The sequence below is a fragment of the Bison bison genome, unplaced genomic scaffold (assembly GCF_000754665.1).
Source record: "Bison bison bison isolate TAMUID 2011002044 unplaced genomic scaffold, Bison_UMD1.0 scf7180017864531, whole genome shotgun sequence".
In the NCBI taxonomy this organism is placed as follows: Eukaryota; Metazoa; Chordata; class Mammalia; order Artiodactyla; family Bovidae; genus Bison; species Bison bison.
Window position 1 is genome coordinate 853,289 of NW_011495081.1, and position 23,836 is coordinate 877,124.

The following is a 23,836-nucleotide window of genomic DNA, read 5'->3' on the forward strand; positions in this document are numbered from 1 at the left end:
AAAGGAGTATGTCAAGGCTGTATATTGTCACCCTGCTTATTTAACTTATATGCAGAGTACATATTGAGAAACGTTGGACTTGAAGAAACACAAGCTGGAATCAAGATTGCCAGGAGAAATATCAATAACCTGAGATATGCAGATGACACCACCCTTATGGCAGAAAGTGAAGAAGAACTAAAGAGCCTCTTGATGAAAGTGAAAATGGAGAGTGAAAAAGTTGGCTTAAAGCTCAACATTCAGAAAATGAAGATCAAGCCATCCGGTCCCATCACTTCATGGGAAATAGATGGAGAAACAGTGGAAACAGTGTCAGACTTTATTTTTGGGCTCCAAAATCACTGCAGATGGTGACTGCAGCCATGAAATTAAAAGACGCTTACTCCTTGGAAGGAAAGTTATGACCAACCTAGATAGCATACTGAAAAGCAGAGATATTACTTTGCCAACAAAGATCCGTCTAGTCAAGGCTATGGTTTTTCCTGTGGTCGCATATGGATGTGAGAGTTGGACTGTGAAGAAGGCTGAGCACCGAAGAATTGATGGTTTTGAACTGTGGTGTTGGAGAAGACTCTTGAGAGTCCCTTGGACTGCACGGAAATCCAACCGGTCCATTCTGAAGGAGATCAGCCCTGCGATTTCTTTGGAGGGAATGATGCTGAAGCTGAAACTCCAGTACTTCGGCCACCTCATGCGAAGAGTTGACTCATTGGAAGAGACTGATGCTGGGAGGGATTGGGGGGAGGAGGAGAAGGGAATGACAGAGGATGAGATGGTTGGATGGCATCACTGACTCAATGCACGTGAGTCTGAGTGAACTCCAGGAGTTGGTGATGGACAAGGAGGCCTGGTGTGCTGCAATTCATGGGGTCGCAAAGTGTCGGACACGACTGAGCGACTGAAGTGAACTGAAATGATACTTAATACTAGACTAGTATTAAGAGGATTGTATACTTTAGGCAAAACAAAATGCAGAGGAAAAATTTTATATAACCTTATTTTAACTCCTTATTTATATTATCATGGGGATGCCTGGAAGCAGTGGGTCATATGTATAAAACAAAGTGCAAGCCAGGGCTTTTGCAATTCTGCTATAATTTTGTGGTCAATCATCTTATTCTAATTTGATTTGTGTTAATGTTGGAGGAAAGAGGATGAGAAATTATTACATGATCTTTTAATGGCATTATATTTTTGAGGTAATTCCTGTGTGGATACACATTACTATGCATTATTCCATTCTTTCCGTTCCCTTATTTTCTTCTATCCTTCCTTCCTTCTTCCCATAAATATTTTGATGCCTACTATGTGTCTGGCTCTGAGTTAGATGTGTGAAATATTCTGTGAACAACAGAGTAAGAAATTATTTACCTTTGTAAAATTTATATTCTAATAGAATAAGGTAGACAATAAAAAGATAACAAATAAATAATTTAGTGTTATATAACATGTTGGAAGCAAAGCTATGACCAACCTAGAGAGCATATTAGAAAGCATTGAGAGAGAATACTTTGCCAACAAAGGTCCATCTAGTCAAAGCTATACTTTTTCCAGTAGTTATATTTGGATGTGAGAGTTGGACTATAAAGAAAGCTGGGTGCTGAAGAATTGATGCTTTTCAACTGTGGTGTTGGAGAAGACTCTTGAGATTCCCTTGGAATGCAAGGAGATAAACCAGTCAGTCCTAAAGGAGATCAGTCCTGGGTGTTCATTGAAAGGACTGATGATGAAGCTGAAGCTCCCATACTTTAGCCACCTGATACGGCGAACTAACTCATTGGAGTGCAGACCCTGATGCTGGGAAAGATTGAAGGCAGGAGGAAAAGGGGATGACAGAGGTTGAGATGGTTGGATGGTATCACCGACTCAATGGACATGAGTTTGAGCAAGCTCTGTGTGTTGGTGATGGACAGGGAAGCCTGACGTGCTGCAGTCCATGGGGTTGTAAAGAGTCGGACATGACTGAGCAACTGAACTGAACTGAACATGCTGAAATTTAACAATCGTTAAGAAAAATAGGTTAAGGAAAGTAGGATCAAGAGTGGAGTATAATGGAAAACAGCTGAAGGGTCTCGAAGAGAGGAGTTACATAATGTAATTTATAATGTGGAGGATCACTCAAGTGTCTTAACTGTCATGCTGAGAATAGATTTTAGAGAAGGAAAGTTAGAAGCTAAGAGATGAGTCAGACTATTGTGATAATGTCGTCAATAGATGACATATCTTAGAACAGAGTAGTGATGAAGATGTTAGAAAGTGATCAAATTCTAAATATATTTTGAAGAATGTTCTAATGATTTGCATGTTAGATGGGTGAAAATAGAGGGAACAAAGATGACTCTAGATTTTTGATCTGAGCAATTTAAAGAATAGGTTTGCAGCCAATCAAAATAACAAGGGTTTGGGGGAACATTTGCTTAGATAAGATAAGGAATTCCATTTTAGACAGTCAGCTTTGATATGTCCATTAGACATCCAAGTGAAATCTCTGGAGTGGTGGAGGCAAAAGCATTCTAAAGTCTGAAGTTAATTATGTCTTCTCCAGCTATTAATCCTCAGTATCTCTACCCTATAGGAACTATATATCATAGGCCTTTTGAGGGGTTAGCCTTCTATTACTGCCAAACCCCAGACCTAGTAATGTGCACCTACATATGCTTGTCTTTTTCAATATAGTTGTCAAGACCACCATCAAAGAGGTGAGAGTTCTAGTTTCACTATTTCCTTTTCCATGACATCTGGGATGTAACTTAACCTTTTTGGCTTCTATGTACTCATGTCAATATCTACCTTAAAGAATTATGAGAATAAATCACTTGGCACATTGCATGGTACTATAGTAAATTGTCAGTTAGTGATAGCTGTTATTATCATCATTATTATGGGCTTCCCTGGTGGCTCAGATGGTAAAGAATCCACCTGCGATGCAGGAGACCTGGATTTGATCCCTGTGTTGGGAAGATCCCCTGGAGGAGAACATGGCAACCCACTCCAGTATTCTTGTATAGAGAATCTCCAAGGACAGAGGAGCCTGGCGGGCTACAATCCATGGGGTTGCAATGAGTCGGACACGACTGAGCAACTAAACGCAGCACATGTTATGCAACTACAGGGCAGTGTGTGACTCTACTTGAGTTGTTACTTAGTCACTTTATAGTATCCAATAAAGTAATCCTGGGACTCTCAAGACCTTTGTATTCACTGGAGAAAAGAAAGTCTAAAGTCTTCTTGTCCTTGAGCCTGAAAGTTTCTGCTGCTGCTAAGTCACTCCAGTTGTGTCCGACTCTGTGTGACCCCCTAGATGGCAGCCCACCAGGCTCCTCTGTCCCTGGGATTTTCCAGGCAAGAATACTAGAGTCTCTAGTACCCCTGAATTCACACACTTGAACCTATTTTCTCCAAGAAGATAGCTCCTGAGCCACCTGACCTGTTCCTGTAGGATTACAATCACTCAGATATCAGTTTTTGTTGCTTCACTTGGATGACTTGTTGGCCACTAGGTTACTCTGGTCCTCACTTTTTTAAACCTTAAGCTGCATATATGTCCTAAGCAGGCTCCTCCAAAGTCTGAGATGCCTTTTTTTTGAAATTATCAGTTAACTCTCAAAATGTTAGGACATTGCTTAAGCTCAAGAATGCCTGTATGGGAAAAATGGGACAGAGATTTGGTACAGATAATCAAATAGCTTGATAGGAAACATGGGAAAAGAAGGATCATGTATCTAATAGCTAAAAACATGGACCAGGAATAAAAACTGAATTAAAGTAATATTGAGCTGTTTACTGACAAAGTGCCAGCTCCCAAAAAAAGGCCATTACAAAAATCAGGTGATTGCTGAAATTAATTTTATTAAAGTTACAGCAAGTAAAGATATCATCTGGGTAGTCTTAGTAGTGTTTTACAGAGATGAAGTTGGGAATGAGTTTTCAGAGGGTTCTAGGACCTGGGCTGGTAGGTATTAAGGTAAATCTTGCAAGGCAGGCAGTTGGTTGAAAATTGGGCAGCATCCTTGAAAAACAGCTGGGATAGGTTGACAGAGCAAGATGAGTACCTTAAAGATCTTAATAAGCACATGGTTAGTCTTAGTAAGTAGGTGGTTGTCATCAGATCATAGTCTTATACTCTGGGGGGAAGTATTTCTTGGAACAAGCAGTTCAGAAATTATTTTTTGGTGTTGTTGACCATAGGTTTAGGGAAATAATGCCTCATCTGAGTATCATTTCATGGAAGAAATTATGTTAATTTCAGTTCTTAGTACTTATGTTGTTTAAGCTTTGTTGTCTTTATTTTTGAAAGGCAAGTTTGAGTTTTGAGTAAGATAAAACATGTAAAACATCTATATCTGGGCCTGATTTTGAGCAAATGTTCAATGTATATTGGCTGTTATTATTTTTATAGGGTTTTATTGAATAAAACATAGACCTTCAGATGCTAACATCAGAGAATCCATGTTCTGGTGTCAGACTAATTTCAAATCCTAGAACATCACTTGGTAGCTTTCTTCCTACTGTAAGGTGAAAACTTTAAAATTTATCTTTTCATGTCTCATAATTGGAATGTAAAAAATACATTTTTACATTGGATTGCCAATATTTGAACAGAAGTGTCTGAAAGCTGAATGTGTGTGCTTATCCAACCCACACTATTAACAACCATTGCTTTATTTGCAGAATGACATGAATTACATAGCATCCAGTGGACTTCTATTCAAAGATGGCAAAAAGCGGATTGATTACATCTTGGTTTATAGAAAGTCAAATATACAATATGACAAAAGAAACACATTTGAAAAGAACCTCAGAGCGGAAGGCTTAATGTTAGAAAAGGAGGTAGGTGCTTTAATAATATTACCTATATGATACAATGTGCTGGAAGAAATATGATATTTTACATTTCAGTATAAAAGGTATAACATATGGCTTTTAAAAACATATAGCAATTTTCTCCCACATGTAAAAGAAATGCATATGTATAGTCATATTTTAAAATATTTTCCTTTTTTACTCTATACATTTCTGTAAATTTAAATATTTTGCAAAGGGCATAGCTGTTTTTACATTTTTTTAAATTAAAGAAGGAATGATCCTGTATAAAGTACAAAACTCTATGAAAAGAAAAACAAAATGTTGAAAGAAATGAGTCTGCCAAACCGTTAATATCTAGATTTTAATATTTTAGTAAGCATGTTTGAAATTTGTGTCTAGAGCTCAAATGAGGACTCTAAACTGAAGGTAAATGCTTTAATCTTTAGAACATAGATGGTAATATAAGCTGTGTTTTAGTAATGAGATCACTGGAGAGAATGATAAAAAAAAAAAAAAAAAAAAAGAGCCTAAAAGTGAGCCTATAAAAAGTAGGAGGGGGAAATAAATGGTTGAAGATGTTGGATGTAGGTGGAAGTAGAAGAGATGAGGAGTCACAGAGAAGAGTGGTTACCAGGGTTAAGTGCTGCTCAGAAGTCAAGTGAGACCAGAAAGAGGCCCAGTTAACTGGAGAATATGGAGATCTTGGTAAAATCAGTGAGAATCTTTTCTCTGAGGAGAGAGACTAGGGCAAGTTGAAGAGTGACTGGATAATGGAAAAAATGGAGGCTGTGGCAAACATCATCTTTTTGCTCATCTGTGAAGGGAAGGATGAATGATAGCCCAAGATGGAAACAAGGTCTCATGAGGTTTTACTTCTTTCTTTCTGTTTTCTTTTTTTCTTGTATGTGATGTTTAAATAATGAGAAGGAAGGAAGGGTGAATGGAGAGAGGCAGGGAAAGAAAGAAATAGAAGAGAAAGATTGAGGAAACAGAAGACAGATGAGTAAAAAAAATTGAAAGGCCTTTAGGTGAAAATTAAGGGTGAGATCCAGTATACAGTTAGAATATCATGTGTAATATCAGGGAAAATTAAGATTCCTTAATGGTATTCTAAAGTTAATTTTCTGCAATCATTTATTTTGGTTGTCAATGTTATGTTTACTTATATTCTTAATTCTAAGAGTATTAACATTGGTTTTTTAAATGGTTGAGTTAATTAGGACTAGATTAATTATCATAATGTTAATGTGTAAAATCAACAAAAAACAGTTTAAGTGAACAAAACATATTTATGTAATAAGCATGCTAACTTTATATACGAAAAAAGCATGTTATTTTTATATATGAAAAAATAGTCTTAAATTTTCTAATCAAGAAATTGTTCAGTACTATTTTTATTAATTTTCTATTGCTGCTGAACACATCACCACATATTCAGCAGCTTAAAATAAAACCCATTTGTTAGCCCACAGTTTTGCAAATCAGAAGTTTGGGTATGGTGAGCACTTGGCTCTGTTTCTTGCAAGACTTAAATCAGTGTGTTGAATAGGCTTGCATTCACACCCGGAACTTAGGGTATTCTTTCAAGCTTATGTGGTTGTGATAGAATTCAGTTCCTTGTGGTTGTAGGACTGAAATCCACATCTCCTTGCTAGCTGTAAGCCAGCTACCTCTCTCAGTTCCTAGAGGCCATTCTGATTCCTTGCTGCATGCTCCCCACCCACGTTCAAAACCAGCAACAGAGACTCCCCTTTGTGTACCTCTGCTGTTTTGAATCTCTTTTGCCAAGAAGAGTCCCTTTCAGGGAATCATCTGCCATGGAGAATAATCTCTGTTTTAAAAGCGAATGTGCCATATAAAGAACTTAATCATGAGACTGAATATGCCATCGTATTCACAGGTCCTGTAGATTGTTCAAGATGAAGACAAGGCATGAAGATCTAAGAGGATTTCTTAGAATTCTGCCAACCACATTAAAAAATTCAATATCCTATGTATTGCCCTTTTAAGCAAGTAGGCGTAGAAATAAACTTAACGCTATGATTATAATATAGAACATAGATATGTTTTTGGTTTAAACCTTATGTTAACTGATGACTAAATGGCATTTAAATAGTTATACCTATCTGAACTATCAAATCCAGTGTTTTGCATTATCATGAACTTTTATTTCTTCTTAAAATTATTAGTATTATAGTATGTGTACTTTATTTGCAACTTAATTTTAATAAGTATTAAATTGAAAATATTTAGGTCTTGTCACAGGTGGAAAAGGAAAATGAAATTGTGAAAATATCAGCAAGTACCGGATTTTTAGCAGAAAAAATGGGAGTATTCCCTAGGAAACAAGTTCCAATTTTTAAAATTTATATTCAACAGAGTTAAGCACTGAGCCTGGCACAGAGTATATCTCAAATCCTCATTAAATTGCATGTTGATGTGGATAGTTTCTAGATAATCACATCAGCAACAGATAATGATTCATGTTTGAATATTGTGCAGATAAATAGGTAGATGATCTCTGTCAAGATATGTTCTTTGTTATCCAAGTGTATTTCCAGACTATATCTGCATTTTACCTTTATCTTATACTTAGTATAGCAAGCTATCATATTCTATATTTTTTTTCAGCTCTCTGCCACCAACTTGCAGAGTGACATTATAAAAACATATTTTTAAAATTTCCTTTTTTTCTCAAGAATGAATCTTCTACCTCTTGAAAATCTTGGATGGAATAATTAAATAATAATGTGAAGTGTGAAGGCTGTGGGTGTTTTGTTCCCCTGGAAAAGCCTGCCTGCATCAGAGCTAAACAGAATAGTGCCAGATTGGGAGCTTCTGATTCCAAGGGAGAAAGTAATCTTGCTTTCTGCCAACCCCATCCCTTCATCAACCCCCTGCTGCAAGGAAATAAAACTATTTTTGGTTTTTTTTTAAGTAGAGGTATAACAAAAGAGAAATTAAGTTGAAGAAGTTATAAGACAATTCATGCTGCTTGGAAAAAATATATACATCTGTATGTATGTATATATTAATATATTTTAGACATACAAAATTAGAAATGTTCTAGCTGTATGTGCCCTTAGCTTGATGTTTCACTGGTGGTAGAATTAATGTAGTAATGTCCTTCTGAAGCATCTGCTTTATTTGGGTGTATTAGATTTTTTTCACATCTTAAGAGTTGACCAGACTGAATTAATTATCAGTGCTAAGCCAGCTATTCATGATGCTAATTTGAACCTGACATAGTACCTCTTCCAAAATAATTCTGGCTTATTTGCTTTCTTATCTTCATTGTCTCTCGCTTAGGTACAAGTTACAAAGAATGTGTACTCAAAGTAAGTGAACTCATTCATTCATTCATCCATTCAGTGAATGCTTAGTGAGTGACTACTGTGTGCCTGGTGTAGAACTAGGTGCTCAGTAGACATAAATGAACAAAGCAAATATCCCTCCTCTCACAGCACTTACATAAACAGACTCATTCATTAGAAGATAATAAACACTATAGAAAAAAAAAATGGAGTGAGGTAAGGATGATGGGGTGAAGCAGGCAAGTAATAGCAAGTGACCAAATGATGGAAGTAGAGTGAATGAGAGGGAGATTAGTAGGAGAAAGGTTTAACAAGATATGGAGGGTGAGGTTGTAAAAGGTTGTGTAGGTCATTGGAAAAACTTTGGTTTTCACTTTGATTCAAATGAGGTTCTGAGAAATTATATGATCTGAGTTATATTTTAAAGAGTAACTCTGGCCATTGTGCTATGAATAGACCACTGGGGGCAAGAATATGAGCAAAGGCTCTATTAGAAAACACTGTAAGACTCTAGATCAGAGATGGTGGTGATAGACCAGAGCAGTAGCTGTGGAAGAAGTGGGGAGCGACCTGTTCTAGCTGTACATGCTGTGAAGAAAAACAAGCTAGGAACCAACTAATGGTATGAAACCCAAGCTCTCCTATGGTGGAGGGTAAGCCTTCCCAGATCTCTCTCAACACCCATGCATGTAATAGTCATTCCTTCTTCATGCTGCTAATATATTCTGGCAGCCAACATTCCTAGGTTTTAAGAACCATGATGCTCTGTGGGAGAGTGTGATCTCCATTCATACCAAAATAAGGCTTAGCTCCTGAGAAATGATTTTTTTTTTGTCCCAACATCTGCTTATTCCTCAAAAGAGATCCCCACTCTCAAACTTCTGAGAAACCATTGGAGAGAATGTAAAGATCTAACATCAGTGCACTTCTCAAGGGATTGGTTGTTATCTTAAATCATCCCACCTGTACAATGTGTCATTCTGGGAGAGACTGATTTTGTCTGAGTCTAGATTCATTTTCATAGAAGTCTCACTTCCAGATTCTGGGATGAAATGAGCACTAAATATGTTTTCTTTAATTCTGAGGGTCCCATTTTCTCTGTCTTTGAGTAACTGCTGGAAAGGAACCCACACCTCCCCAGGAACTGAGCAATGACATAAAAGCATAAGGCACTTTGAATACATAAAGAGGAAAGAGAAATTTCCCAAAGAAACTATAGTCTGTAGAAATACAGTTTTATTACAATTTATACTGAGTTTTATTTTAAAGAAAATTTAACTTTTCAATAACTTGATTCAAGTCCCCAACTTCAGAGTTTTCCCCAATCATACGCTGTTACTGGCTTTTTACTTGTATAATTCAAAGCCTATTATAGAAGGCCTAAAAACCAAGGCAGTGCTCCACCAAAGATGAATCAAGTAGCTATTTACTGAAAAAAAGAAAAAAAAAAAGAACTATTCTAGTGAAGCTTTGAAAATAGCCATTACTTTGGCCATGGTCTGATTCTAGAAGCATGCTCTCACTGGGAATGAACATTCTGGTAAACCCCTTGTACTTGAGCTCTTTATAGTCTAGTCTCTCATAAGACTCAGGACAACTCTGTGAGGTAAGACCATTCTCTCCATTTCCCAAGCGAGAAAACTGAGCATCAAAGAAATTAGGTAATTTCCCCAAGGTCCTAGAGTTAATAAATGATAGAAATGGAATTTGTACTTACCTCTTTGTGATTCTAAACACTGTGTTTTTTCTTCCATACTGTGTCATTTCTTCCAAGTAGGCATTTAGGATTAAAGAAATTGACCAGAGTACTCAAGTTTGTTAAAAGCTCCTTAGATAATCCCAATGCCCACTTTATTTTGCTTAAAAACCTCTTGTCTAGATCAAAGACACAAATTATTATGATCTCTTGCAGGAAACATTATACTAACCTTTTAAGATTCAAGTAAGTATGCAAATTTGACAGCTCCGCAAGGTCATGGACTTGTAAGTCTTATACTCTGTTTATCCCCAGAATTGTCATAGGCTCTCACAAGTATAATAGTAATTGCTCAATAAAATATGCTAGAAGAAAAATGAATGAATAACTGGTATAACTGTCAGTATTGTCTATCCACCTTGAGCAGGAAAAAAAGGATCATGAGAAAGTTTGCAACCAGAATAACTTCAGAGTCCTAATTGGCTCATGATTATTCTGGTTGGTGGCTCTGGATCTTAATAATGGTCAAGGAAGAAAGCACGCTAACTCACATGGATGATTATTTCTTGCATACAATGGCATCATTACATTTTTATTAAGATAATTCTGTGTTAAGAAATTTTATTCATATAAATTCCTTTTAAATCAGCGATAATGATTCCTGTGTAAATAAAGGGGACAGTGTTCTTCCCTGTAAGGTCAAATTGTGACATGATAATCAGCTCTGATTCTAATTGGCACCTGTTCTGTTGCCCTTTACAGCCAGCTGTTGCAAACTCGGATATCATGTTTATTAAAATTCACATTCCGTGGGACACACTGTGCAAGTATGCAGAGAGACTGAATATTAGGATGCCCTTCAGGTACTTTCAGGTTTTGTTTCGTTCTATCTCAGAATATGTTAAGGTGAGCCTGTTTTTTTGCAAAGCCAGAGAGTAATAAATGTAATTCTTTCTGCAGAAGAAATGCTTTTTTCCCCCACCTTTAGTCAATTTTGGCCATTTATCTTACCTTCTAATTTCCTTGCCTAGTGTAAGCTTCCAGGTTCCCTGGATGCTTTATATCATTTCTAGCTGGACTAGACTGGAAGGAGGGAAAGATAGTTGTTTTCTAATTTTACTTACTATTCCCAAGATCAGTCTCACTTATTTAATATAGGTAGATGGAACTCTTATTTCTGTGACAGAAGTAAGTGTGTAGCATTCTTATGTATACAGATTCAGCATTCTCTGTATAGCAGTTATCAGGAAACTTTCCTCAGGTGCAGATCAACCAGATAGTTTCTTGGCTCTGTCCTCAGTGCCAAAGGATAAATGGTAATGAAAGACCTTCTCAGTTCAAAGACGTTTCAGTCTTTCCTATAGGCAAGACTACAGGAAAGTCAAAAATTGCATAAACCTATTTCCCCATATTGTGTGTTTTGTGTTATATGCAGAATATATCACTTTCCTTCCTGATGTCTCACAATGAAATTCAAGTATTTCTACCATGCATGAACTGGCATTGAAGCTCAGTATGCTTCATCAACTGCTAAAAAAGGTTTTAAAAGGTTCAGGATAACAAGATGCCAAGGAAAAGAGCCTCTAGATAATGAATTTGCATGAACAGTAAGAGGGCAATTCAAAACTGTGAAGAAATTTATCAGACCTGGTAACATGGAAGAGACCAGATCTGTGAGAGGGCTGCCAGCCTCAGGTTGCATGACAAGCCTCGAGAGTCTTGTCTTTTTAATCATCTGAAATTCCTCAGGCTTTGGAAGTTGCACCCACAAGTCATTGCCCACAAAGCAGAAATTGATTAAGTACTGGCAACTACTGAGGAATTTTACAGTGACAATATTAGAATTAGATACCTAAATTGACTCCCATTCCTGTTTGGGTCAATCTCAAGGGAAATCAATCCAGTCAGTCTTAAGGGAAATCGGCCCTGAATACTCACTGAAAGGGCTGATGCTGAAGCTGAAGCTCCAGTATTTTGGTCATCTGATGGGAAAATCGACTCATTGGAAAAGTCACTGGTGCTGGGAAAGATCGAGGGTAGAAGGAGAAGAGGCTGTCAGAGGATGAGGTGGTTAGCGGGCATCACTGATGCAACGGACATGAACTTGGGCAAACTTTGGGAGATGGTGAGGGACAGAGAGGCCTGGGGCGCTGCAGTCCATGGAGTTGCTAACAGTCGGACATGACTGGGCAACTGAACAACCTGTTTGAGAGATAGTTTCGAAATCCTCTATACAGATAATTATAAGATAGGTAAATAATATCTTGAAGAGCTTGGCAAAAATAATAATAGTAACAATATGGGGAGGGAGGTGGGAGGGGGGTTCAGGATGGGGAACACGTGTACACCCGTGGTGGATTCATGTTGATGTATGGCAAAACCAATACAGTATTGTAAAGTAATTAGCCTCCAATTAAAATACATAAATTTAAATTAAAAAAAAGAACAAAAGAAGATGAACACAGGAAAGAAAATTCCTTAGAATTCTTTAGCACCTTATATAAATTATTAATATGATATCTATAAGAACCTGAAGTTTGTACATTTTTATGAAACTTGATTCCTGAAAGAAGCAAGTAAGGACATATGAAATATTATTTGTGTTGTGATTAGATAGTTTGAAGTCTCCAGAAGACTTCTTTCAATTCAGGTCATTCTACTGAACCAGTCTTGAGAGCACAAGTAGGTAAATAAACACCGTGCTACTCTACGTCTTTTGACTTCTGAGGAATTTTTTTCCTCCTGACACTATGTCTCCTTCTTAAAAAAGCCTTTTGATATACATGCCTGTGACTTATTTCAGGCTGACAATGGAGCATATTTGCCTTTTGCTCTATCTGGTTTCTTCTTGTTTGGTCTGTATGCATACATGCTACACAGAATCATGCAGAATTAAAACAATGAGATTCATTTTAACTTACAAAATTATCAAACACTTTCACAGGTAGTACTCTTCAAACCTACCACAAATATGGTGAATAATCACATCTGTTGATATGTGGTGAGACTCAATCTTCATAAAATATTCTGAAACAATTTAAAATTATTTTCTGTGAGACTTAAAACTTTTCATAAGCTTCATATTTTATCTTAAGAAGAAAATTGAAAAATATGTAAAAACATTCCCTGCAATATTTTTTATAATTGTGGAAAAAGTAAATATATTCAACGGTAGAGGATTCAAATAAATTAGATATATCCTTGTGATGCAAATAATTCATTTATAAAGCGAATGGGTACAAGGATTTCTTAATGACTGTAGTTAAATAATAAGTAGTAAAATTTAAATAAAATATGTATAGGATATGCATTTATTTATACAATGAGATTTCAACAATGTAAAATGAATAGAAAAAAATTGGAAGAAAATATAATACGCTAAAACATGATTGCTTCTGATGGGTGGGAGTGAAGTCTTTATTATTTTGTGGGTCCTTATTTATTTTTACTTTCTTACAAAATTATTTTTAGCAAGTTCTAATTTGCTTGCAGGATATAAACAAAGATGCAAAACAAGTGTAACACCCAAGACAATAACCTACTTTCCGATATCAGGGTGAAATTGCTAAAAAAAATTCCAAATGAATTTCCATATGCCTTCATCCTGCCCCTATTCCTGTGATTTCACCATTGTTTCTACGAGGAGTTATAGTTGAGTTTACGCACAAACTAATTGCCTCATAGATGCAAAAGGAGGAAACCCTTAGAGACTGTCACAAAGCATGCCATTTCAGTAGATTTTATTATTCAGATTATGTTCAGGTTAACTGAATATTATGTTTAAATATCTCATCCAAAAAGGTTCATAGCTTCCATTACCTCCTCTGAACTTTATACAAAACACATGTCTGCTAGAGGTCCAAAAGACTGAATCCTTTTTTGCTGTCCAAGGGGGAATTTGGCATCATCTGATTCTTAGTTCCTGGCCAAGACACTTATTATTAATTTGAAATTATACTTTGTTTCAATGAAAAATAAATGTTGGTTAGCATGTTTACTTTGCACCAAATATTTGACATTCATAATTTCAGAAATATTTTTTCTTCCTTTATCAGTACTTTATCAGTTTCTTTATCAGTATGTTGCAGGAAGGGGGACCCCTTCCAGGGCCCGAAACTGGGCTCTTGTCTAACACTCGGAAATGAATTGTCTGAGGAGACACATGTGCTGACAAAGCAAGAGATTTTACTGGGAAAGGGCGCCTGGGTGGAGAGCAGTGGGGTAAGGGAACCCAGGAGAACAGCTCTGGCTGCAGTCTCAGGTTTTATGGTGATGGGATTAGTTTTCGGATTGTCTTTAGCCAATCAACTGACTCAGAGTCCTTCCTGGTGGTGCACGTTCAGCCAAGATGGATGCCAGAGAGAAGGATTCTGGGAGGTGGTCGGACATGTGGTGTCTCCTTTTGACCTTTCCCGAACTTTTCTGGTTGGTGGAGGCTTATTAGTTCCATGTTCCTTACCAGGACCTCCTGTCATAAAACAACTCATGCAGATGGTTATGATGGTGCCTGGCCAGGATAGGCGGTTTCAATCAGTGTGCTTCCCCTAACAGTACTATTCAAGTATGTCCACTCTGCTGTAGTGTATCAGGAAAAAGTCTTATAAAGACAATGGCAAAAGAATCTCGTGTCACAAATTTCATATAACTCATTCAACCATCTTGGTTGGGTTGTATTATTTTTAAAAATTGAAAATCTGTTAGAGCATATTGGCCTTTTTCCTCTCATTTCCCTTACTCTTGACTTTTCAGATAACTATTGAGGAACTCTAATTTAAAGAATAGTCAATATTCTCATAATTTTTTTAAAAATCTGTATCAAAATTATTTCTTCGTGTCTTTTCCTTAGAAGTTCTTTAAAACCGTTTTGCTGTTATAAATGATATTCATTTTTATTTTCTGATAAGATTGCATTTGAAAGAAGAGTTATGATACATCAAAAGAAAGAAATATGAAATATATATAGTTACTGTCTCTTTTAATTGATGCTGTGGCTGAAGTTTCTTCTTTATGTTTTTCAAGATAATGTTTACAAATTCCACATTACTGAAACTTTGAAAAATGCAATTGTGATTCTTCTGATTTAATAATATAAATATTAGAAAATATATAGCTTTTCCAAAGTATACCAAAAGAACACTGGTTCAAGAGAAAGTAAAAGAAAAATATCCTGTGACCAAATATGTTCTTGAAATTCAAAGTTAAACAATAAGTTTATTTACTGTAGGAATTTTTAGAGAAGTGATTCTAAGTCTTCAGAATACATCAAAATTACCTGGGAAACTCAGCAAAAGTAAAGTTTCCTAGAACCTACACCCAAAGGATAAGATTGGGTATATGCGTTTTTAACAAGCATCCCAAGTGATTTTATTATAGTTGGTAGAGAAATATTGTCTTGAGGATTTTAGTATTTTTATAATTCTTATAATGTTTATAAATTTCAACAGACAGTTACACAGAGCAACCTTTCCTTAATTTTCATCTAATGATGGATTTTTTAAATCATAATATGATGATGTTCTTGAGAAAACATTCTGAGGAATTCTAGAATGAGGAGTTCTTTTGCAACATCTTTCCCTATTACTTTAATAATAGATGTAGCATTAACCAACTCCTTAGTAACCAAATTCTGATTTATTTATAAGGTATGCCTAAAATTTGGGATAGCAGTCAGCTCATGAAGAGGGAATATTATTTAAGTATAAAATAAGTGGCGAAGTATTTTCATGATTGTCAGCTCAATTTCCAAATGTCAATTGTTACCATATTTAAGGACATATATAGACATACCTATTGTCTTAAAATTAAGAAATGGATAGACATCAAAGAACTTAAATAGGAAAAATGCATATCTCTTTTCAAGACAAGATTTTTTAAAAAATTTATGTAAGAGGGACATACGCATGCTTGACTATTCCATATTCAGTAGTGAAACCTATATTGCATTCCATAAAGAAAACCTGCAAATTTATTCAGAAAAAATTATTAGAGTTATAACCCTTCCTACAAAAGTTTTCTGCTAACTTACTGTTTGAACACAAAACTTCAACATTTTATCTAGAGCCTATGCTTGAATATTCTGCATATATAGAATTTTATATATCTAAATTGTCTAGCTATTTCTTTTCTTGATTAAAATGGCCTGCATACTGGACTTGATGTTTCATAACTAACCAAAAAAATCTGAGAATTAAAATATCCCACATTTTCTATCTTTTATTCTATTAGGAATGACTTTGTGTGTCTTCTATATTACATAAATATCAATTCCCACTTTCCTCACTTTTCTTTTTATTCAAGGTGATTCATATTCATTCTTACCCATCTTATATTAAAGTGGGCAAGCCTATTTAAGATGATTCAGTCATCCTGTAGCTTCTCAGACTGAGTTCAATATGGGTCAACCTTCTGTCTTTCCTCAAGCTTTTATTCCCACAAATGTTTTAATCAGAGCAAATTTGGGAGAATTTTTTAAAACAACTAAGAATAACCTTTTATTATTGTTGGGAATAAACTTAGATCACCTTTGTATGCAAAGGATAACTCACTCAAAAATAAAATGATGTAATAACATACAGAGACCCCAGTGTATAAAATAGATAAAAGTACAGGAGCTTCGCTTAACAAGGAGCAGGGGCCAGGGTCCCTCTCATATGACAGTCCTTCTCATTTGGACCTGCAAACATCTTCACATGTGGCCACTGGCTATGTGAAACACTGGTTGGAAACAGTGATTGAGATAATGATTTACTTATAAATCATTTTGAGTGACTGTAATCAGTTCTAATGAGGTGGGCGAAACTGGAGCCTATTATACAGAGTGAAGTAAGCCAGAAAGAAAAACACCAATACAGTATACTAATGCATATATATGGAATTTAGAAAGATGGTAATGACAACCCTGTATGCGAGACAGCAAAAGAGACACAGATGTACAGAACAGTCCTGGACTCTGTGGGGTGGGGGCGGTGGTGGTGATTTGGGAGAATGGCATTAAAACATGTACAATATCATATAAGAAAAAAAATAAACTTATGATGGAACAAAAAAAAATGCTGTCTTGACATAAGGTGTAAAATAGAAGGATCTTTCAAATGAAAAAATAAGGGAAAATAAAGAAAGCTCTGTCAATGAACAATATGCAGTTAATAAATTATGTAATGAAGATTGTGTGTGGAAATAATTTGGTCCTGCAGGTTCATTTATGCAGAAAGACTAAGGAGAATTGCAAGTTATTATTGACTGAGTGGGTTAAAGGTTCACTCGTATATGTTAGGGGAATGTAATTAAGAACTAAATCTTCCCCAAGTAAAGAAACTTCTCCACAAAGATACCAGAGAAAGATCACCCTTTTTATCATAAATAAGCATTAAACCAAATGCGGCTTGCGTCACAGGAAATTCACTGAGATTGCAAAGACAGAAAGAAAGCTCCCCCTTTTATACAGCCTCGCAGATACAAGCCATTATGGGCATGTCCTCAAGATAAACAGTAACCAATCCTCAAGTAAGAGGACATTACAGCATTAATTGTCATACATAGTTCATCCTAGATTTGACTGGTAATTAGAATGTTAGTTAATTGGGAAAAGTGAGTCTCTTAATTTTATTTGTTTTTATGGTCTAAAAACCACATGTATTCATCTTGTATGATATTCTTCCTTCACTTGTTTTTTATTTCTCCGAAAGCATTTCAAAATTTTTAAAAATGCTTGAAAGAAATATTTCAAAATAGTAACAATAAAAAGAGGATAACATTTAGTCTCAATGTTCCCTTGTCTTTTTATGTTATTCCTTACCATATCCACAACTGATAATTATAGTAATCATAATCCTTATCATCTCTTAATCACATTCCTAGATTTTTTTGATACTGACAATTATTTTAAACTAATTTCTACATTTGTAGTTTTTTAAAGATATACCTTATTTAGTAAATGTTATTAAATTGAAAGTACCCTCAGGCACTGAAGGAAATAAATGCAGCTGTGAGTTAAAAGCTCATTCATTTATTCATCAGTCATGGGAATCCTCATTACTATTTACCAAAGAATATACCATATACACAAAGTCAGATGAACTGAAACTGGCATCTTTAAGAAGCCCGATCTCCTATATAAGATAGTCAGTGAACAGTTATATAATAATGGGGTAAATGATGTGAGAGTTTTAGAGTGAAGATGGGTTTATAGCCCAATAGGGAGTAAATGACATATGCACACAAACCTGTGTATATTTGAAAAAAATAAAGGAAGTGGTATTTAAATGTGAGTTTAGGATAAGCAGAGCAAGCATTCAAACTCCATACTTATAATTAGTGTTAGAGTGTGTCAGGGACAAGTTAAAATTCTTTTCTAGGATTGTGACTGGTGATTGCTATGAAATACAGTAGCTCAGAATGTTTTCAGGTTTTCTAAGCAGTTAATAATACAGGACTAAATGTCAATTGTACTGACTCTCAGCCCTGCTTTCTAGAAACCACATGCACTGCAGAGGAGTCTTCTAATTCTCTGGAATGGGTTTTGGTGGGTGGGGGTAAAGAGGCATTTTAGAAGGTCCCAAATGAGATTCTCGAGCTCCAAGATGTAGATTTAGTGAGAATCTTCTAGAGTGTGAATTAATCAGAATGGTACACATTTACTTAATACATTCAATATCTTTCAGTCCAAAACCTTAGCATCAGTGGTTAAGATCCTTCATTATATATGCCTTGTTCATTATCCCCTCACCTCTTTATGATCCTCAACTTGCAATTTATATGCTGGCAATTATCAAATTAGTAAAAATTCCCTGAATTTTACAATGGTTCACTTGCTCCCATAACCATTCATGTGCTGCTGCTGCTGCTGCTGCTAAGTCGCTTCAGTCGTGTCCGACTCTGTGCAACCCCATAGACGGCAGCCCACCAGGCTCCCCCGTCCCTGGGATTCTCCAGGCAAGAACACTGGAGTGGGTTGCCATTTCCTTCTCCAATGCATGAAAGTGAAAAGTGAAAGTGAAGTCGCTCAGTCGTGTCCGACTCTTCTCGACCCCATGGATTGCAGCCCACCAGGATCCTCCGTCCATGGGATTTTCCAGGCAAGAGTACTGGAGTGGGGTGCCATCACCTTCTCCGAGCTACCTCAGGCTAAAATGCTGTGTCCTAAGTACTCCGTTTAGAAGACTCCTGTCATTCAACAAGGTTGAATTTAAGACTCAGCACAGATAACACATAGTGATGAAGGCTTCCCTATCTCCTTTCTCCTACATCTACAAAGGCTAAATGAGATCCCTTCCTAGGTACTTCTATAGCCCTCTCTGTTTTACTGTGTTATCACACTTTATTATAACTATCACTTCTCTCCTCAACTGTAAAGTAGCTTTTTGAGGGTAAAGACCCTCTTTTTTCTCTAAATTTTTAATGGTTATAATTTAATTATAATATAATTCTAATTATAATATTAAGGTTATAATAGAATTCTTTGCAATATCAGAAATATTCAGTACATATGTGTTTAGATGGATAGATGACTTTGTAGAACATACAAGCCTATGCTCTGATTAATATGCATTGTGTAGAAGACTACACAATGAAGATGGAGAAGGCAATGGCACCCCACTCCAGTACTTTTGCCTGGAAAATCCCATGGACGGAGGAGCCTGGTGGGCTGCAGTCCATGGGATTGATAAAAGTCGGACCCGACTGAGCGACTTCACTTTCACTTTTCACTTTCCTGCATTGGAGAAGGAAATGGCAACCCACTCCAGTGTTCTTGCCTGGAGAATCCCAGGGACAGGGGAGCCTGGTGGGCTGCCTTCTATGGGGTCGCGCAGAGTCGGACACGACTGAAGCGACTTAGCAGCAGCAGCAGCAGCAAAAGACAGACTTTCAAAAGATAATTAAGGGACTTCCCTGGTGGCCTAGGGGCTAAGACTCTGAACTCCCATTGCAGAGCACCTGAATTTGATCCCTGGTTGGGGAACTAGATCCCACATGCTGCAACTAAGACCCAGAACAGCCAAATAAATAAATATTTTTTTAAACTTAAAAAAAAATCAAATGTTCAAAAATGATCTATTGATTTATGAAGTGTCTCTGTTATTAGTAACTTAGGGTCTGAAATTAAAACAATGCAAATTCACCGTTCTTCCTATTTGTGTGTGTTCTCAGTCGCTTTAGTCGTGTCTGATTCTTTGCAACCCCATGGTCTGTAGCCCACCAGGCTCCTCTGTCCATGGGATTATCCAGGCAAGAATTCTGGAGTGAGTTGCCATGTCCTCCTCCAGGGGATCTTTCCAATCCAAGGGATCGAACAACATGTCTTCTGCATCTCCTGCATTGCAGGCTGATTCTTTACCCACTGAGACACCTGGGAAATGTTCTTCCTGTTATACTGGTTTATTTCATGTCTTTCTTTAGCATGTGAAAATGAGAGTATTGAAATGCTCAGTATAATTGAATGTTGTCACTCTCTGATTTCACGATTTTCATGTGACTTTCCTCAGCTGATTTCTTTCTTTCTTTCTTTTTTAGAAAAAAATCTTATTACACTGACCGGAGGAGCAAATCAATGGGCAGGTTGGTGGGTGATATGTAATTTGTTTATAACCAATTTGTCATTTGGGAAAAACAATAAAAATGCATTTGATTATCTGTAACAGCAGTTGTAAATTTTACAAAGGGGAACTTTATTATTTATGCAAGAGATTTACAAAGTGATTATGCCAAATTTAATAATGCTTAAAATCATGATCTATTTTTTTCTATTTGCCATTGCCATTCCTATAATCCTCCTTTTATATAATATTATAGAACAAGGATTTTAATTGCTAGTTAGTGTTTTAGGAGATTTTAATTTTAAAAATAGTTATAAAGCCAGGATTATAGGTAAATGATGACCCACTAAAGTAATAGACACAGTAGAGGCCTTTTGGATCATCTAATCCAAGCCTCTTATTGATGAGATGGTAAAAGAAAGATTAGCATCCGGAATGATGAAGTGGTTTCCCAAGGCCGTACAGCATCTTTTGTATCACGTACCTACTTTTATTCCACGAGCTGAAGCTGACTCTCTTTCAGTTCTGGCATTGAAAGCAAACTTCTTTTTAAAAGCTTTATCTCAAAACAACAGCTCCTTACGTATTGTGGTAACAGTAGCTATGGCAAAGGAAATAATTAAAACATAACCCTGAGACACAAGAAACCCTCCCACCTGAATTGCCTTGGCCCCTTTTCACTGGAGGAAATGAGCTTTCATTTAATGAACTCTACAAACAAAAGGCTTATAATATTTGACTGCTCTGCTCCTTGCAAAAAAAAATCAATTAACCAAAGCAGAATGTGAATGTCATGTAGTAGGCTCTAGTGAATGATACTGCAGGACGTTGCAAATCAGAATGACACAGAAACTAGAAAAATACAGTGTAAATATCTGACCGTTTAAGGAAAGAACTTAATAAATCTAGTTCTTTTACCAAAGAAATATCTAAATATAATTTAGAACTTTAAAACAGGAACATTTTGAATTCAAGAATAGAAGAGTATACTCCTTTAAACACTAAATTTGAGTGTGGTTGGAATAGGTGACAAGAAAAGCAAATCATGGGGGGAAAACTTGAAATTTGGATGGATGTTAAAAGGAATTAGAACTTAAATGGCTTTTAATAAAATTAATGATGTTCCTTAGCCAGTCAGATTTTTCTGCTTGTCAGGTTGACACATTCAGAGTTACTGTGAGCGTTCATCATTTCACTCGTGTTCATTTGTTCCTGGTCTATATAGCAAATTTCCAAAGTTAGTTTCGCATAACAAGGGCAAATTCATTGGGATTTTACATAATTATACAACTGTGGGTTTTTCTCTACACATGCCTGTTTAATACTGGATTGTGTTGAGAAAACATATTTGGGTTTACTTCTGGGTGCTGTATAGAATTAGTGGGATTTTTCCCACTATGTAAGTGGTGGATTTTCTGCTATACAGGTATATTCCTTTCAGAGACTTACAGAAGGATAAAATCCTGTGTATTAAATTGGCGACAAATGTCTATGTCATGCCGTCGTAATTTAGTTTTAGAGTAAACTTGTGTTTAGAATTCCTGATAAATATGTATTCTAAATTCTGTTTCTTTAACATTTTTAATAGTAGAAAATGCTTTTCTTTTCTATTTTGGTCAAACAGAAGTAAACTAGAAAAATGAACACTATATTATGTGTCATAATATGTTTTATTTTCTTTTGTGTTTATTATTTTTTCTTTCATTTTATGAAATTAAAATAAGATTACCAGTTATTCCAAATGATTGTTAATTTATTTTAAGTGGTACTCTAGCTTACTGACTTACAATTTACATATTACAAATAGTTTTCTTTGTTCTTGTGTTAGTGGATGCATATGAGGAGGGTAGCAAATAAATAGGAAAGGCAAATTTATAAAATACATGATATTAAACTGAAAAAAATGATTGTCTTGGTATTTGCTTGCGTTTACATTTTCAATTAAGGAAATGACTGATTTTGATTTTTCTTAAAACTTGGCCTTTGGAAAAGTAAACTTAAATGTTTGCATGTGTGTGTGTGGGCATCATCATTGTTATAGAATTATAAAACCTAATTTGTAGACAGTTGGAAAGAGGGAAGCAAAAGTCAGAGTGTGCAGTTAGATGGCACTGTGCTTTCCCTTTTCTGATGTGGGAGAAATGTTTTGTGCATGGGTAATTTGGCCAATAAACATTAGGGGATAAATAGGCACAGGCAATTATCCAGGCTTTGAAGATCATTGTTTCTATAGGCATATTGATAGAATATGTATATAAAAATACAGTTCAAGCATTGCTGCTATCTATAATTAGTTTACAAAGCAATTTAATATTCAATTATCAAAGCAGTTTCAAAGCAACCCTTTAGGGAGGCAGAACAAAGCATAGCCAGTTTTACAGATCAGGGAAAAGGAATGATTTCATTATCACTCCTTTTCACCAACCCTGCATCTCATGCCCTAACTTTTATAGCTGGTATGCTCTGACAAGTTCTTTTGACCCTTTAATCCAGATTTATTTTCAAGTTCCCTTCAATTCCCTGCTCTGCACTGATTTTAGCAAATAAACTTAAAGCTCTGTTAGAAGTCATCTTCACATTTTGCCATAAAATCTTGAGTTTGCAAAATGGCTAATGTGATAAAGGTTTGGTTCAGTTCAGTTCAGTTCAGTTGCTCAGTTGTGTGTGACTCTTTGCGACCCCATGGACTGCAGCATGCCAGGCTTCCTTGTCCATCACCAACTCCCAGAGCTTACTCAAACTCATCTTCACTGAGTCACTGATACCATCCAACCATCTCATCCTCCTTCGTCCCCTTAACCTCCCACCTTCAATCTTTCCCACCCATCAGGGTCTTTTCAAATGAGTCAGTTCTTCACATCAGGTGGCCAAAATATTAGAGTTTCAGCTTCAGCATCAGTCCTTCCAATGAACACTCAGGACTGAACTTCTTTAGGATGGACTGGTTGGATTTCGTTGCAGTCCAAGGGACTCTCAAGAGTCTTCTCCAACACCACAGTTAAAAGCATCAATTCTTCAGCACTCAGCTTTCTTTATACTCCAACTCAAATATCCATACATGACTACTGGAAAAAGCAAAGCTTTGACTAGATGGACCTTTGTTGGCAAAGTAATATCTCTGCTTTGTAATATGCTGTCTAGGTCGGTCATAACTTTTCTTCCAAGGATCAAGCATCTTTTAATTTGGTGGCTGCAGTCACCATCTGCAGTGATTTTGGAGCCCCCTAAAATAAAGTCCGATAGAAGCAAGGTCTGATGTTGTAAAGAGCAATATTGCATAGGAACCTGGAATGTCAGGTCCATGAATCAAGGCAAATTGGAAGTGGTCAAACAAGAGATGGCAAGAGTGAATGTTAACATTCTAAGAATCAGCGAACTAAAATGGACTGGAATGGGTGAATTTAACTCAGATGACCATTATATCTACTATTGCGGGCAGGAATCCCTCAGAAGAAATGAAGTATCCATCATGGGCAACAAAAGATTCC

General features: G+C 36.2%; 1 protein-coding gene across 1 annotated transcript in view; it reads left to right on the forward strand.

Annotated features, from left to right (window-relative positions):
- Window positions 1–23,836, forward strand: part of ANO3 (anoctamin 3) — a 453,610-nt gene that overhangs the window by 310,167 nt on the left and 119,607 nt on the right. Inside the window, exons 5-7 of the mRNA XM_010831780.1 lie at window positions 4,672–4,830; window positions 10,579–10,679; window positions 20,326–20,370. Coding sequence (XP_010830082.1) covers window positions 4,672–4,830; window positions 10,579–10,679; window positions 20,326–20,370 — 305 coding nt within the window. The remainder of the gene's footprint in view (window positions 1–4,671; window positions 4,831–10,578; window positions 10,680–20,325; window positions 20,371–23,836) is intronic.